Source organism: Vicugna pacos, chromosome 21, assembly GCF_048564905.1.
Source record: "Vicugna pacos chromosome 21, VicPac4, whole genome shotgun sequence".
Taxonomy (NCBI): Eukaryota; Metazoa; Chordata; class Mammalia; order Artiodactyla; family Camelidae; genus Vicugna; species Vicugna pacos.
In genome coordinates this window covers 16,216,158-16,233,272 of record NC_133007.1, presented here as the reverse complement: position 1 = coordinate 16,233,272, position 17,115 = coordinate 16,216,158, and the positions used below count along the sequence as shown (strand labels likewise).

At 37.7% G+C, this 17,115-nt stretch overlaps 1 protein-coding gene across 4 annotated transcripts in view; it reads left to right on the top strand.

Moving 5' to 3' along the window:
- Positions 1-25: 25 nt before the first annotated feature.
- TIPRL (TOR signaling pathway regulator) overlaps positions 26-17,115 on the top strand; it is a 28,839-nt gene continuing 11,749 nt past the window's right edge. For 2 of the 4 annotated variants that reach the window (XM_072946177.1, XM_072946176.1), the window contains exons 1-5: positions 26-272; positions 5,031-5,210; positions 5,893-5,992; positions 10,249-10,359; positions 13,722-13,853. In XM_072946177.1, coding sequence (XP_072802278.1) covers positions 169-272; positions 5,031-5,210; positions 5,893-5,992; positions 10,249-10,359; positions 13,722-13,853 — 627 coding nt within the window. In that variant the 5' untranslated portion in view covers positions 26-168. The remainder of the gene's footprint in view (positions 273-5,030; positions 5,211-5,892; positions 5,993-10,248; positions 10,360-13,721; positions 13,854-17,115) is intronic. The other 2 variants (XM_031688736.2, XM_031688735.2) reach the window with 2 other exon arrangements.

The window sequence follows — 17,115 nt, the reverse complement described above, 5'->3', positions numbered from 1 at the left end:
GCGTCCGGGTCGGCCGGCAGGGGGCGGGGCGGGGCTGGGCATGGTAACGGCTCGGAAGCCGAGGGGGCTGGGCCGGAGGGAGGCGGAGGGACCGGTGTCGGCCGCCGCTGGCGCTGCCGCCGCTGCTTCAGTCTGTTCCCTGTGGCCCACGCGGGCCCCGTCGCGGCCATGATGATCCACGGCTTCCAGAGCAGCCACCAGGACTTCTCCTTCGGGCCCTGGAAGCTGACGGCGTCCAAGACCCACATCATGAAGTCAGCGGATGTGGAGAAGTGAGACTCCGGGGCTGGGATCGGGCGCGGGCGCGGGCGCGGGCCGGGGAGCTGGGCCTGGGCGGGAGGCAGGGCGAGCTCCGCGCAGCCCCAGCCCTTCTGGGACGGAGGCTGGGTCCCTCCGGACCGGACCTTTGAATGACATCACCAGGGAATATTCCTGTTACCACCGCCTGTCCTTCGGTTCGGGTTCTTCAGGAACAGCCTTCGTGAAATTGTCACTCCGCCTGGGTTTGAGCAGAGCGTGACTCTTCCTGTGAACTTTGCCCTCCCGTAGGTCTCTACCTGCCCCAACCTGCGCCACCTTTAGACTCTTTCTTTCTGGATGTCTCTGACCTGTGTTTTTTTTGGGGGGGAGGGGGGTGGTGGTAATAACGGCGATGATATAAATGCTTGGTTTTTAGCATGTCAGGTGCTGTGCCAGGCATTTGAGATGCAGAAGACGAAAGATAGCCTCAAGAATTCAGTCTTCTGAGAGAGACAGACAATTACAATACGGTGTGAATTGATAGACGTGTATGTGCAGGGTTATTTGAGATTGTTTAGGGGAACAAGGCGTCCGGGAAATTGGGATGACTGAACTGGATCTTGATAAAGTCGGTAGGATGGGGGTGGTAGTGGGGGCATGTGTAAAGCCGGAAGGCCAGGGAGAGTGACAGCTGTGATGCGTTTGTGATGCCTGAACTGAATCTTGACAAAGTTTCAGGGGGAGGGGGTCAGGGGGTACGTGTCAAGCTGGGAGGTCAGAGAGAGTGGGTGGGAGCCTTGGAGAACTGTTTCTGTGTGATTGGAGCGTGAGGTATCAGAGGGGGAGTATTATAGTGATGATAAGCAAGTCACGTAGGCCCCTGGGGAGCGGAGATACCACTGAGAGAACTTTTATGCCAGGCCAAGGAATTTTGAATTTTATATGACTTCCACAGGGTGTCATTTTATAGAAAGGAGCGACATTATAAGATGTGCACTCTGAAAGATTTCTCTGGGGATGATTTGGAGAATGGATTGGAGGGCTGCAGGACTGGATAAGGAGGAGGAAGGAAAAAGGAATCTATACTATTGGCAGTCTTTCTGACTTCGGGTATTGCATGGAAAGCATTGCGGTTGGATAAAGTGGGGAACCCAGGAGGAGGAGCAGATTGGGGGCAGGTGTTGGATAGAGGATGAGTTTAGTTTGTTGAAATGTGAGTTGTATGTGGGTTATAAACTGGAGATTTGGATATATCTAACTTGGACCTTAAAAAAGGTAATTTGTCTGTGGATTTACATTTGGGAACCTTCAGTTTATAGTTGATACCTGGAACCTTGGGAGTTAATTAAGATCATCTAGAAGTTATCCAGAAGAAAAGGGAAAGGTCATGAGATGGAACCCTAGGAAGCACTGGTATTTTAAGATTTAGGCAGAGGTAAGTGACCAAGGAAGAGAGGAGAGTCATGAAAGGATGACGAACTTCCTAATTTAAAAATCAAAAAAGTGACATTCTTGCAGAGTCACTAAAAATTAAGAAAATACAGAAAGGGGAAAAAATTCCCTTTATTTCACCACAGATTGAGGAGTTATTCAGTTTTCCTCTCCTTATAACTTTCTCTGTTACATATTGCACTGTATATAATTGTACTGTATATAAAATAGTCAGCTTCAAATTGTGGTTACCTGTACAATTTACTTACAGACTCTCCAAGAGGTGCTAGATGCATGGAGAGGTTTAAAGGAATCAAATTCCAGATCTTCAGTTTCTTTATTATTTATAAAATAGATCTACCTGAGTGTACTTAGTCCTCCTTTCTTATGACGAAAGAAAGGCTTATCCTCCCCCATCCTAAATTTCTCCATGATACCTTGCCCTAAGGTATTTTGTTTTATTGTGTTAAGAACACTTAATATGAGCTCTACCCTCCTAACAAGGTTGTAAGTGTACAATACGTTATTACTGACTGTAGGTAAAGCGTTGTGCAGTAGATTTCTAGAGCTTATCTTGCTTGACTGAAACTTTATGTCTGTTGATTAATAACTCATTTCTCGCTTCCCTTTAGCAACCATTTCACTCTTTGATTCTATTAATTTGACTATTTTGGATATGTCATATAGGCAAAATCATGTGGTATCTGTCTTTCTGTGACTGGTTTATTTAACTTAGGATAATGTCCTAAAGGTTCATCTGTATTGTCACATACTGCAGAATTTCCTTCTTTTTTAAGGCTGCATAGTATTCCATCGTATGTATAAACCACGTTTTCTTTATCCATTTATCTGTTTATGGACATTTGCATGGTAGTGTCGATCTTTCGATTTTAATATTTTCTATTTCCTAATAACAAAAAAAATGTAAATTTATAATGAAATTTAAAGTTATTAGATATCATCCTAAAGATGTGCAACTTAAAATGTTAGATCACTGATATGTGCACATATACATAAGCACACAGGTGTAATAAACATAGAGTGTGTCTGGTTTTTTTCTTTACTGTTGTATCATAAGCATTTTTCTACATTATTATATCCTCCCTTTAAACATTTTTAATGATTCATAGTATTTCATACAGATATACTATGGTTTACATAATCATTTATTTCCTTATAATTAGACATTCAGAGTATTTCTTTTTCACTATTAAAAATAAGATGATTATGAGTATTAATGTGTATAGTTGTGTTTTTTTCCTGCACTGGAGATTTTTTTCTTTTTTTTTTTAATTTTTTTTCAGAGGGGAAGATAGGAGATTATTTCTTTATTACAGATTTCCCAAAGCTGATATTTTGAGTCAAAGAATATAAATTTGATTAAAGTCTTGGTACTTTGTTCTTAATTTTTGCCGCAGGGTGAAATGTAAATTGATGCAATCAAAATCCTGGTGAGCAGGTGCTGGTTTCCCTCATCAGTGTGGGTGCTTCTGCTTTCTTTATCACCACCTTTTTAAACTTGCAACAAGTTGAGAATTTTACTGGAAATTGTGTTTACCTAGAAGAAACAGGATCTTCAATTACTATCTTTTCTTCATGGCTATAATTAATATAATTGTTGTGTTAGAACAAAAATTTCACCAGGATAGGAAGCTTATGGAAACATGGGCTTATGGTGCTTTAAGTCCTCTCCTGGGCCGTCATAATGGAATTGGAATTCATCTTTATTCTTGAAAGTTGTGCGGCTTTGATGACCCAAGAATGAAATAGATGTTTCTAATAAGAATCAATATATTTTTCCATTTAAAGCTTAAATATTTTAATTGGTTTATGCAGGTTTTTTTGCTTGTTTTTAATATATGTACAAGGCTAGATAGGTGTGTCTAATTGGAAATAGATTTAAAGCAATTGGAAAGAGGATAACTGTGGTTCTGGGATACGCATAGATCCTTTGTTAGCTTTATATAAGAATATATTCTTTAATAAAGTATTTTACCTTACCTAACAAGTATAGCTATGTAGCTGTTCAAAAATCTAGAAATCTTAGGAAAGAAAAAGGAAAAGAAAGCCTTTGAATCTGCTTCAGTAGCTATCATAGATCAGTTGCACTAGAATCCTGTACTTTGTTCAGACTCCTGTAGAACTTCACTCAAAGCATATTTAAACTTTTGACTCTTTGTCTATTTTATGATTATAACTATACTGGAAATGTAAGGAAGGAAAAAGGTTCCCTACAGTCTCTTTGCCCTAGTAAATGAATTATTATTGTTTTTCATGTTCTCTGTTTACTCATTATGCAATTTTAAGAAATGTGATTGTTTGCTTTTCCAGCCTATGTTAGATTAGAAGTCAAATAAAATGGGATGAGGGTGTGTCTAGAGCAGCTGGAGATAAAGATACTCAATTGAACTTGAAGACATTGTCTGACAAGATTGTTAAATGTAATGATCTCTGATCATCAAGAAAAGGTAAAATAGCACTTTGTATTTTCTGTGTAAGAACACAGAGAAGTCTATAATACATTTTGAAAGTTTTCCAGTCAATAAAATAAAAAAAAATGGTACGTAAGTTAACTGGAAAGTCACTTCCATGGAACTTCTGTGTTAATTATGCTTTCAGGTTGCAAGGAATGGAGACCCTCCCAGTTTGCCTCAAGGGGTGAGAATTTAATAATACATGAGGAAATAATTAAACGCAGGAATTAGCTCAGAAAATGAACAGCAATTCTTGTGGCCCCAACTATTATAGAAGTCTCTACTCTTAGAGACTTATTTCTTAGTCTTATTTCTCAGTCTCTGCTTTGCTCTGTCTGCTTCTCTGCTGTTACTTAAGATTTTCACTCTCTCTTCCTTTTTACCTCATGGCTCTATGTCATGCCATGTCTCTTGGTCTATGCTTCATTTAACTGTCATTCAGAGTTATGAAAAGAGAGATCAGAGTAAGTTTAATTGGCCATTATTCAATTTGGCATGATTGTATTGGGCAGAGTTCTCAGGCTAAAATTCAGGGGCTCCTGGCAACACGTAGATAATTGCCTTCGGTTGAGAAGCTGAACTTTCATCTCTAAATTGAAAGTCCTGGTCATAACTGAGGGGATAGGGTCATAAGGCATGGCAACCTGTGCGTAGAGCTACTTTTTTTGAAGTAACTAGCAGCCACTTTAAAATCTTCATACCAAGGGTTATAAGAGAGAATGGATGATGAAAGCATTTATAAACTTTACAAATCTATCATATTATTAAAACATATATTAGTTAACTCATTTAGGAGTAGGAGATATTCTGTGGGGATCAAAAGGAAACAAAAGTGCCAACCAACAGTGATGTAAAATAATCCTGCTGACTTTTGGTTCTGCATAGGTTAGCTGATGAATTGCATATGCCATCTCTCCCTGAAATGATGTTTGGAGACAATGTTTTAAGGATCCAGCATGGCTCTGGCTTTGGGATTGAGTTCAATGCTACAGATGCATTAAGATGTGTGAACAACTACCAAGGAATGCTTAAAGTGGCCTGTGCTGAAGAGTGGCAGGAAAGCAGGTGAGAATCTAAGCAGTTAAAGGTTAAACAAAAAAGAAGAGTTGAACAGATATTCAGTTGTGACATGTGTGTTTTATTAGAATGAAGGACTGATACTATTTTTAAACTTGATCGTTGGATCATTCTAGAGTTCATTTTTCTCATCCATAAAATAGAGGTTAGTTGCCCCACTCTTGAATACTTCTTCAATTAAACTGAATTACAATTGAGTTGAGCTATGTAGTGCTTACTTTTCTGAGCTTTCAGTGCTCTTTAGTGAAGAGACATTACACTGTGTACTTTAATGTTCCTGTTTTTGAAGAAAAATGTTTACTTACGATTTGCATTGAAAATTAGAGAAGCATTGAATTAAGAAAAATGTGTTTTCTTTTATAATCAGATCAGCAGTTATTTACTTTGTGCCTAGTATGTACTAGATTCTTTGAAAAAAGTGTAAGCCTTTAAACCATGTCCTCAGGCACTGTACAGACTAGTTGGAGAGACTACATTAGTATATGACAAATTAAATAACAATAAATGTCCAAAAAACCTAACAAAGATCTTGTATAAGTGAATTATGAAGCATATGTCTTTAGTAGGATATTTTATATTATTTGTAGAATGTCATTTGGTGTGTTACATGTATACAGATGATCTATATTCTGCATCACTGAACCTGATCCTTCTCATTTTGGTATTTGAGGACGGAGGGTGAACACTCCAAGGAGGTTATTAAACCATATGATTGGACCTATACAACAGATTACAAGGGAACATTACTTGGAGAATCACTTAAGTTAAAGGTAAATCTTATTTTTTGTTTTTATGAGTCATTGATGGTCTTGGACAGTCTGAGAGTGAGAACTTTCTAGCAATGGGTTGTTTTTCGCGGCTGCTTTCATGCTGCGTGTTCTGTCATGGGAGGCTTCAGAACCTAATGGGAAGGGATCTTGCCTGTTGATTATCAGCACAAAATAAAGGAAGGCCGTAGTGAAACAATTTTTATTAAAAATGTGATTGGGAGCAATGGCAGACTGCCTTAATGTTATCATTATCACTGTCAAGAAGCATTAATATTTATATCTGGTTTTGGTGTAGTGTGTTAGGTGATTTAGACAGAACCGGCTAGCTAGTAGCTTACAATGTTACAGATAAAGATAGTGTGGGCAGGTAGAACTTCTGGTCAGACAACTTAGGTTTTTGTCTCGCCTGTGCTATGTGTGAACCTGGTATGACTTTAAGCAAATTACTTAATCTGTCTGATTCTGTTTTATCAGTAAGTTGGATAAACAGAAATATCTACCTCACAGCAGAGTTTTGGTATGAGATAATCTATAGGAAAGCTGTCAATAAAGTCTGAAGTTCTGTGTTAATGTTCAGTTGTGTCTGTGTAAACCCTGCTTAGCAAGAGATTCACTTCATGGTAATGACACTAGGAAGGGGAGTTGATAGTTCTTATATGTGGAGCCATGGATGCGGCAGAGAACACACAGAAATCCCTCCATTACAGTCTAGCGCAGGAGAAAGGTTATTGCAGTCTGTTAGTACTTCATAGATTAATTTCTCTTTTCACTCCTGATTGAAAAACTTTGCAGAGTGTGTAGGCCATCTGATATTTCATTGTAAGGAGTGAGGAAGTGGGAGCTTGTTTTAACCCTGTGCAGTAATGATGATGGCTTACCTTGTGGGCTGACTTACAGAAAGCCTCCTGGAGGCTAGGAAGTAGCATTAGCTGTGACCAAGGAGCAGGATCCACGGCAGGAGAGGTGGGGACTGTGAGAGTAGCAGGAGGTGACAGGCGTGTGCTCAGTACTCTTTATTGACACTTCAGCCTGTTGTGTAACTTGTTCTGAGGTGTTGCTGACAAATGTCAACGTGATAAACCACTCACTAGTGGTGAGGAGCTCAGGCTTTGGTGGACCTGCGTTCAAATTCCAGCACCATCACCTAACAGCTTGGAAAAGCAATTTAATCTTTGTTAAGCCTTGTTTCTCACTTTGGTAAACTTGGGATAAGATCAGCTGAGATGGTAAATAAAATTATATGTGTTAAGTGTTTAGAGTACAGTGTCAACACAAGGGGATCTCAATATATGGCAGCTGCCTTTATTATGATAATATCATATCCCAAATACCAAGGGGACTAAGTTAATATTATTGAAATACCAAGAATAAAAGTTGTCATATTGTTTAAGTAGTATTTACTCTTCCTTTATGGTCTAAACAGAGTTGATGAATATGTTCCTTTATTGCCTTAAAAAAATGGAGTGACCATTTTCCAGGCAAAATTGTTAGGATTTTGTTGCTTAATCCTCAAAATAACCTTGTAGGATAGGCATTATTATTATCATTTTGTAGATGAAGAAATGGGTTCAAGATCATAAAGTATGCATCTCTTAGTGACGTAACACCAGTGCTATAGTTTATTGTTAAGCACATTTGTTACACGTGGAAGATCAATTTCATAAGAAATTTTTCACATTTACCCTTTTTCCCCCAATACTTAAGGTTTTTTTTGAACTATAATATTACTTGGGGTTGAAAATTATTTAATCCTTCAGCTCTTCCTCAAAACACTATTCAGAAGCCCTGGTATGTATAGGGTGTGTATGCCTGTGAAGGAAAATATATTTTATATGTACAGTAAGAATATCAGAGAATGAGGCATTAGAATGAGGCCTTTCCTTTGTCCTTAAATTCTTGCTTTTTGGTTGCTGGGGGCTGGTGTGTGTGTGTGTGTGTAATGTTTTCTTAATCTTCTCGATCGTTTAACCTATTACTCTGAGTTGTAGCATGGTGTAAGAGAAGAGAGCCAGTCACAGAGTTGTAGTGACCTGGCTGGGTTCATACCCAGCCTTGCCATTTATCGTCTGGGCCACCATAGGCACTTCTCGTAAGATTATAGTATGAGAGTGTTATGAGAAAACAGGTTAAATGCCTAATACGTACCTGGGCAATAGTAACTTATCAGCATTTGGCTGTTTTCTTCCTTCTTATTATATAAATAAATTGACTCTATAGGAGAATAGAAGTGGAAGACTGTCTCTCCTATTTTTCTGCCTTTTAGGAATAAAACATGCTTAGTGTCCATGCATTTAGAAAAGCTTTTTTTTTTAAAGCACGTTGGAACATTTGCACAACACATTCAGTGTGATTCAGTGTCTTAAGCTTTCTTTTTTCCTTTTTTTTTTTCCATTGTGATTAAAAAAACCACATAACTCCTTTTTAGGGCTGAGTAATATTCCATTGTCTATATACCACATTTTGTTTTTCCATGCATTTGTCAATGAGCATTTGGGTTACTTCTGTCTCTTGGCTGTGCTGCAGTGAACACAGGTGTACAAATATCTCTTCAAAATTCTGCTTTCAGTTCTTTTGGGTATATACTCAGAAGGGGAATTGCTGGATCATATGAAAAATTTATTTTTAATTCTTTGAGGAACCTCCATACTGTTTTTCACAGTGCTGCACCATTTTACATTCCCATCAACAGTATATAAGAGGTTTTGATTTGCATTTCCCTAATGATTAGTGATGTTGAGCATCTTTTCATATGCTTATTGGCCATTTGCATATTATCTTTAATATTTTGAGCCTTTAAAAGTAAATTTAGGGGGGAAATATGCTGACATAAACACTGGAAATGAAATGAATGGAGTTTGTAAGATGACAGGCAAAAAGAACTACGTATAAGTACTGTATGCCAGTTGATAGTTGTTTTTCACAAGTACAGGTTAACAATTCTGATACCGTTCCAATTTTGCAAGATGGAAAAGCTTTAGAGATCTGACCACAGTGTGAATATAGTTAACACTACTGAACTGTACACTTAAAAATGTTTAAGATGGTAGATTTCTTGTTATGTATTTTTTTGCTACCAATTAAAAAAAAAGTTAAATATGGGTACCATATAACCCAGCAATACCACTCCTAGGTATATATATATATATATATATATATACACACATACATACATACATATACCTAAAAACTTATACATGAATGTTGATAGCTACATTATTTGTAATAGTTAAAATGTGGAAGCCACCCAAATGTTCATTGATGGATAAACATAACAGGTATCTAGACAGTGGAATATTATTTAGTCTTGAAAAAGGAGCGGAGCACCAATATATGCTACAACCTTGGAAACATTATGCTAAGTGAAAGAAGCTGGACACAAAAGGTGCATGAATATGATTCCAGAATGATTTGCAGAACAGGCAAATCTATAGAACTAGAAATTAGGATACTGGCTTCCAGGGGCAAGGGGAAGGGAGGGTGGAGAGTGACTGCTAATGGGTATGGTGGTTTCTTTTTGAGTTTAGATAATGGTGATGACTGTACAGTCTTGTGAATATACTAAAAACCACTAAATTATACACTTTAAAAAGTGAATTATATAGTATGGGAGTTGTATCTCCATTTTTTTTTAAAGAAAGAAGTGATTATAAAACACAGCAATTTCACTTTATGTTCCTAATAGGATGTGTATGCCCACACACACACTCTGTTTTCAGTAATTTTTTAAAAGGAAATGTGACATAGGATTCTTAGCATTTGTTGTTGATTAACTTTATATGATAAATTTAAAAATATTTATATCAGGTAGTTTCCTTATGATAAGCCTCCATATGATATGAGGGCAGTTCCATTTGAAAGATGTGACCAAGACTCCTTTTCCTTGTAAGGTATCAAGAATATTTGTATTGCTCCATATATTTTTAAAAATTGTGAAATAACTTCGAAAAGTTGGTAAAACATGAAGGTACAGTTTAATGAATTGTGAAATGTAACCACCCAGGAAAAGAAATAGAACATTGCAAGCACCCCCCAGCAGGACCTTTCCTGATCATAATGCTTCTAAGAAAATATTCCCTAGTATCTTTTGAAATTTTCAACCTTAGCTTTTATTTCCTTGAAACTAGCGCGCATTGTTGTTTTACAGCTTGGGCCTCGTATTTTCAATATTGTCTTTTATTGTCTTGTTATTTCTTGTTGGTTCTGGTTTATGGCGTCTAGGCTCCTAATATGCCTTCTTATTTTTCTTCCAACCCCAGGATGATTCTGGTTTCCTGCAGAGAGGATTTTTGTGTATTTTTGAGAGGCACTTGAGGACATTCATAGTCAAGGGCATAGGTCTGCAAACTTCTTCTGTACAGGACCAGATAGTAAGTGTTGCAGGCTTTGAGGACCATAGTGTTTATGTTGTAGTTACTCATCTGTGCTGTTGTAGCTGAAAGCAGACACGGACAATATGCATACGAATGGGCACAGCTGTGTTTCAGTAAAATTTTATTTATGGACATGGCAATTTAAATTTCATGTGACTTTTATGTATCCTGAAATATTATTTAAAAAATTTCCCCCCAATCATTTGAAAAATATAAAAACGGTTCTCAGGTTTCAGTTCATACAAAAATAGGTGGGGCCACATTTGGCCTGCAAGTCTTAGTTTGCTAACCTCCAGTCTGGAACCAGATTTGTGATTTAGTAGGCCTCTAATATAAGAAGGTGTGAAACCAGTGAAGTACTTTAGAGTGTCATCCCCAAATTGAGAGTGGGACAGGGAATTCGCCAAGGTCTTTGCCCTTAGTGAACACTGAGCAGTGGTGGCAGCAAAAGCTAGCAGAGCCTAGCCTCTCGTTCGCATCAGCCCTTGGCTGATGCTTCAAGGCCAAAGCCAGCCAACTATAGGCTCACTTTCACTTTTCTGGGCTCCAGTCCTCTTCCAAATCGCAGTCCAGTCATTCTTTAGTGCCTAGATATATGATGCTTTTAAGAAGTTTTTGTTTTTCCATCCAGCATTTAAAAATTGTCTTCAGCAGGAGGGTTTGTCCAGGTTACTAATTTTGACAATGATGGAAGCTTTAAAAGTTTTCAGTGTGTCTTAAGTTTAACTGTTTTTTTTGTTTTGTTTTGTTTTGTTTTTTGCTTTTATGTTTGTTTTTTCCACTTTTCAGATGCTCAAGTTCAGGGAGGAGATAAGTGGGGTTGAGGAAGAGAGATGGATGAGAAATAAAAACTTTATGCATAATTATCCTTGTAAATCAAAAAAACAGTATATAGATAAGCTAATATAATGAATTTCCCTAATCCATGTGTTATCTAATTATTTTTTCTTTTTCTTTCAAACATTTTATAAGAACAAGTAAATGGCAAAACTGACAGATTCATGTTCACCAGCCACCTGCTGAAGGCACATATGACATATTAGTGAAGTAGCCATTTACTAATGAGAAAATCATGTAATGATTAATTTTTTGGAAGTCAAGTGTGTCTATAAGGAGAATCTTTCAAATGTGTTCCTTTGAACTAAAATAAAATAAAAAATAAGGAATTCAGAAGCTGTGTTTATTTAGTACTATCAGAAGTTTTATGCCCTTAGGCAATCCTAGAGGCACCAACATTGGTCTTAAACAGATCACAAACATGCCAGTGATGTGGGGGGCTGGCTATATGCTGCCCTAACCCTACCCCTCACCTTCCTTCCCCTCCCAGTGGCAGCTTCACTTGTGGTCTCATGTCTGCTCTAAGTACATGTTGGAATACAGTTGCCGAGGGCTAAAGTGTCATCTAAAATGTAGGTGAAAGTGCAGGAACTATGGACATTTTTTTTTTTTTACCTCTTGGGAATCATATACAAGCTGCTAGTTTCTTTCATAGCAGCCACCCACCCTCCTCCCAAATCACTCAATACTCTTAGACCATTTTCCCACAAAATCTGTGTAATCTCTTGAACATCCTATTATCATATTCTTCTAATTCTTGCCCAGTTTTCTCAAACTACTCTCCATGTCTTAATTCTTTCCATGAGTCAAACACATGATCTAATCACAGCTACTAAGTGAAGTGAAATAATGGCTACCATTTACTGAACACTCATGGTTTAACAAGCATTGTTGTTTATTTATGATACAACTATGTTAAAGAATAGAAAAGCTGAACATTTTGTAGTGAAATTGGATATAGTAAAGAATGATACCACAAATCATACTTTCACACTACTACTAGGAGACATTTGCATTTAGGGAGCTACTGATGTGACCAACCTTGATACTGTTGCTGCTTTTGTTGGGTTTTGTAAATATGTGTCTGGGAGCTGCAAAGTAATACATTGAAAAATTGCCAGTATCCTCTAAAGCCCTTAGGAATGCTAGGAGTTTCCCCTCAAAATTTCTCTAAAAGTTCTTATTTACCTCATTATTTAAAACACTTTATTTGTTAGGTTGGGGAATCTAAAATATATAATGTCATTCTAATGGGAAAAATTTTTTAAGTTCCAAATGAATGTCCTAAAAGATTTTTTACAGCATGAAACTGCTTTTTGTAAATATGTATTTTTATTGAAGTATAGTCAGTTTACAATGTGTCAATTTCTGGTGTACAGCATAATGTTACAGTCATATGTGCACATATATATATTCGTTTTCATATTCTTTTTCAGCATAAGTTCTTGCAAGATATTAAGTATAGTTCCCTGTGCTATACAGTATAAACTTGTTGTTTATCTATTTTATATATAGTAGTTACTATCTGCAAATCTCAAACTCCCAGTTTATTCCTTTCCAACCCCTTCCACCTCCCCACCCCCTTTAACCACAAGTTTATTTTCTATGTCTGTGAGTCTGGTTCTGTTTTGTAAATAAGCTCTTGTTTTTTTTTTTTCAAGATTCCACATATAAATGATATCATACAATGTTTTTCTTTGTCTTTCTGGCTTACTTCACTTAGAATGACAATCTTCAGGCCCATCCATGTTGCTGCAAATGGCATTATTTTTTATGGCTGAGTAGTACTCCATATAAATATACCACATCTTCCTTTTGCAGTCATCTGTTGATGAACATTCAGGTTGTTTCCATGTCTTGGCCATTGTAAATAGTGCTGCTATGAACATTGGGGTGCATGTATCTTTTTGAATTAAGGTTTCCTCTGGATATATGCCCAGGAGTGGGATTGCTGGATCATATGGTAAGTCTGTTTTCAGTCTTTTGAGGAATCTCCGTACTGTTTTACATAACAGCTGCACCAAACTACATTCCCATCAACAGTGTAGGAGGGCTCCCTTTTCTCCACACCCTCTCCAGCATTTATTGTTTCTGGGCTTTTTAATGATGGCCATTCTGACTGGTGTGAGGTGATACCTTATTGTAGTTTTGATGTGCATTTCAGCATGAAACTGCCTTGAACTTCTGTGATAGTAATAATTAATTACATTGACTAATTTTCAGATGGTTAATTTTCTCATGGTGACAAATAGAGTACTTAATTTTAATGTGGTCTATTTAATGATTTTAACATGAAAGATGTTGAATTTTGACTTTGTGTTTTGTAAAGCTATAGTATCAGCCATCTTAGGTTTTTCAGGGACAAGGCATATATTTCAACTTTCTTGTCTGCTGATGACACCTAGATTTAGAACCATGTGCTCTGACTATGCAGAAAAGACTGGTAGGAATACTGCTTTCCTACTTTTCTAGCTCCTTAAATTTTTTTTTTAATGTGTCCCTTCTTAAATTTTTTCTTTCAGGTTGTACCTACGACAGATCATATAGATACAGAGAAACTGAAAGCCAGAGAACAGATTAAGTTTTTTGAAGAAGTTCTCCTGTTTGAGGATGAACTTCACGATCATGGAGTTTCAAGCCTAAGTGTGAAAATTGTGAGTATGAAGTTAAATTAACTTCTTTCTTCCATTCTTACCACTGGTCAGGAATATAAGACTGACTTCGAATCCCACTTCTTGTCATAATGCCATGTAAAGTTTCACTTGGGTGTAGAATACATCGTATTAACATCCATTATAAAATTCACAAAATCTTAGTATACTGTTAAGACTTTAGTTTAGCAAAGCATTTTTTTTTCTTCATAGACCTGTTTGGCTACTTTGTTGGTTTTCTGTTTATTATTTAATCTGAATGAAAATTATGCTTTAATTTTCACATTCTGAATTAAAAATGATATTGAAAGGATCTGCAGGCAGCACAGTGGATATCACTTTAAAAAGTGGCCCATGTGTCAGATTTCAGTGTTCCATTAAATAGAACTTCAGTCTCCAGCACAGAAGTGGGAAACAAATGAAAGTGTTAATTCCCTTCTTGTTTTGTATTCCTTTCCACCAGCAGAGAACAAACTACTTCCAGTGGAACCTGCTTAAAAAGGAAAATAAATAGACTCCTAGCAGTCTAATGTTATTTGTTTACTGTTAGGTTATAATTGGGTTTCCATCACTTTCCAGAAAAACTTCAACTGAAACTTTTTATTAAATGCCTTATCCTTCAGCTAAAATATCACCTCCTTTGCAATGCCTGCCACAGTTTCCTGAGGCAGAGTCAAATATCCCTTTTCCGTACCCCTCTGAGTACTTTTTTTTAACCCCTGAATGATAGCACTTATCATTAGGACTATCAAAGTTAAGGGCCCCACATCAGACCTTGTCCTTGCTGTATAATGAGTATGGAAATTGTGATTTAAATAATAATAAACAATGAAAACTGTAAGTGAAAATCAGCAATAAATTTGTTTTAAAGCCAGTTTTTTTTGTAGAATCATAGGATTTTGGAATTGTAATGAATTTTTACCGAATCATTTATTCTAGCCTCTGTTTTACAGATGAGGCCCCAGAAGTTAGTTTCTCTAAGGTTGTGACACTAGCAACAAAGGTTTCTTTGCACCATCTGATCTATGTCACTATTCTAGCATTAGATGCTTAACTTATTCCCTTGTTCACCTATAACTTTCCCCAAATTTTATCTTTTGTGACTTAGATTTGTTCATCCTCCAGCTCATCGAGTCATGTACCTTTCTGCTTGTCTACCTACCTATGGAACTGACTGTGCTGACTGTTCATTATGCGTTTGCATATCTGGGGGTGCATTTGTATCCAAGTGGGGGGATATTCTGTGACGTATACAAGTGGGTAGGTGTGTGGGAACACATGTTTTTGTGGTTGAGGAAGTTGGAGAGGGTATGGGCATAAATGTATTGTGTGTGTACCAGAATAAACAGTGAGTCTCAAACTGAAGGGTAACATCATTTAAAAATGTTCTTCCTTCTTACCTAGTGTAACTTTTTAAAAGTTTTGTGATGGATTCCATTTTAAGAATGCCTGGAAGCATTTCATTAGAATAGTGAATTTCCAGGTTGATTTCTTTCTAAGACTGTAACAGATGTTGCTGGAAATAAAATAAATGCCATAATTTCTGGTTTAGAGGCAATGGGGTGTGGACAAATGAAGTTCTCTTCTATAGAAGCAAAGACTAGCCTGGTAAAAATGGATGTAGGTGAGAAACCAGAAATGTGATGCCTGGGAAGCAAAGGGAGTAGGACTTTCCAAGAAGGACGGCCTGAAGGTCAGTATCATGCTGAAAAGAGACCTTCTAAGCTTAGAATGGGGCGATGTCCATGAGAGTAAGAAAATTGTTTGTTGGTTTTAGCGACTAGAATATTATTTACCTTGGCGCAATCAGTGTAAGTTACCTGCATAGGGTGTAAATGTAAGATGTGGAGGTGGAGACGGAAAGTGTAGACATCAACCAAACTTTCCTAGAGCTTCCTGGTATAGGAGAAGAAACAGATGTGACCGAGAACATGGGGTTGACAGAGGTGTGTGTGTGTGTTTTGTTTTCTTAAATATGGGGAAGACTTTAGCATGTTTACGTACTCACAAGGAGTCATTTCCAGAGAAAGGGGTGAAAATGGATGGAGTGAAGTTTCTGCAGTTGAGTGTGGGAGAAAGGGGAAGACTTTGAGCCTTTGCTGTATGGGAGACTGATTGGAAAAACTCCAGTCTTCTGTGTTTCTCCTTTGCTTTCACACTACTATCACACAACACTTCTGATACCGGATGTGTATGATGTTTTCCCACACAGGCAATTCTGCGATAGCAGCTAAATGTCCCACAGTTTAACCCAGTTCTGATATTATATACCTGGAAGTAGCGTCAGATCCCACAGATGAAGGGCTCGGTTCCCTGAGACTGCCCTCCCCACTTCAGATGGCAATCACACGCAGTAGGTCCCCAGATTCCCCAGAATCTCTGTCTGACTCGGCTGCAAATTGGAGGTTCCTCCTTAGATTTGATTATGTGCTAGAACAGGTTGTAGAACTCAGGGAAACACTTATGTTTTCCAGTTTATTAAAGGATATAATAAAGGATACAGATGAAGAGAGATATAGGGTGAAGTCTGGGAGGGTCCTAAGCCCAGGAGCTTCTGTCCCCATGGAGTTGGGGTGCATTATCCTTCCAGTATGTGGGTGTGTACACCAGCCTGGAGACTCTCCGAATCCCATGCTGTTGGGATGTTATAGAGGCTTCCTTACATAGGCATGATCAATAATTAACTCCATTTCCAGCCCTTCTCCTTTCTCTGGTCAATTGGAGTAGGACTGGAAATTCCAAGCATATAATCATGGCTTAGTCTTTTTGGGAGCCATCCAGGAGCCCACCCAGAGTGGCTTCATTAGAACAAAAGATGCTCCTAGTGCTCTTACCACTTAGGAATTTGTAAGAGTTTCAGACATCCTGTGTCAGGAACAAGGGGCAGAGAGACTAGTATAAAATTTTCTGTTATCTCACAAACACCATGCTAGATAATTATCTGTATTATCTCACTTAATCCTCACAAAAAGTCTATGCAGTGAATATTTTCATATCCTTATTCTCAGAGATCTTAAGTCACCTGCCCAAGATCAGTCATCCAGTGGATCAGTTTGTCTTTCTGCTCTTGTGCATAGGAATCTTCTAGGATCTAGATAGGTAATGAGTAGAAGGATTAGCCTAGACAGGAGAAAGAGATGCCGCTTCTATGGTGACAGGAGGAAAGGGGAACAGGATGTAGGTAAGTCTGCCTTTATGCTGGTGATTCCCAAACCTGGAATTTTATCAGAATGACTTAGATGCATTAGAGATTTAGTTGTCTTTA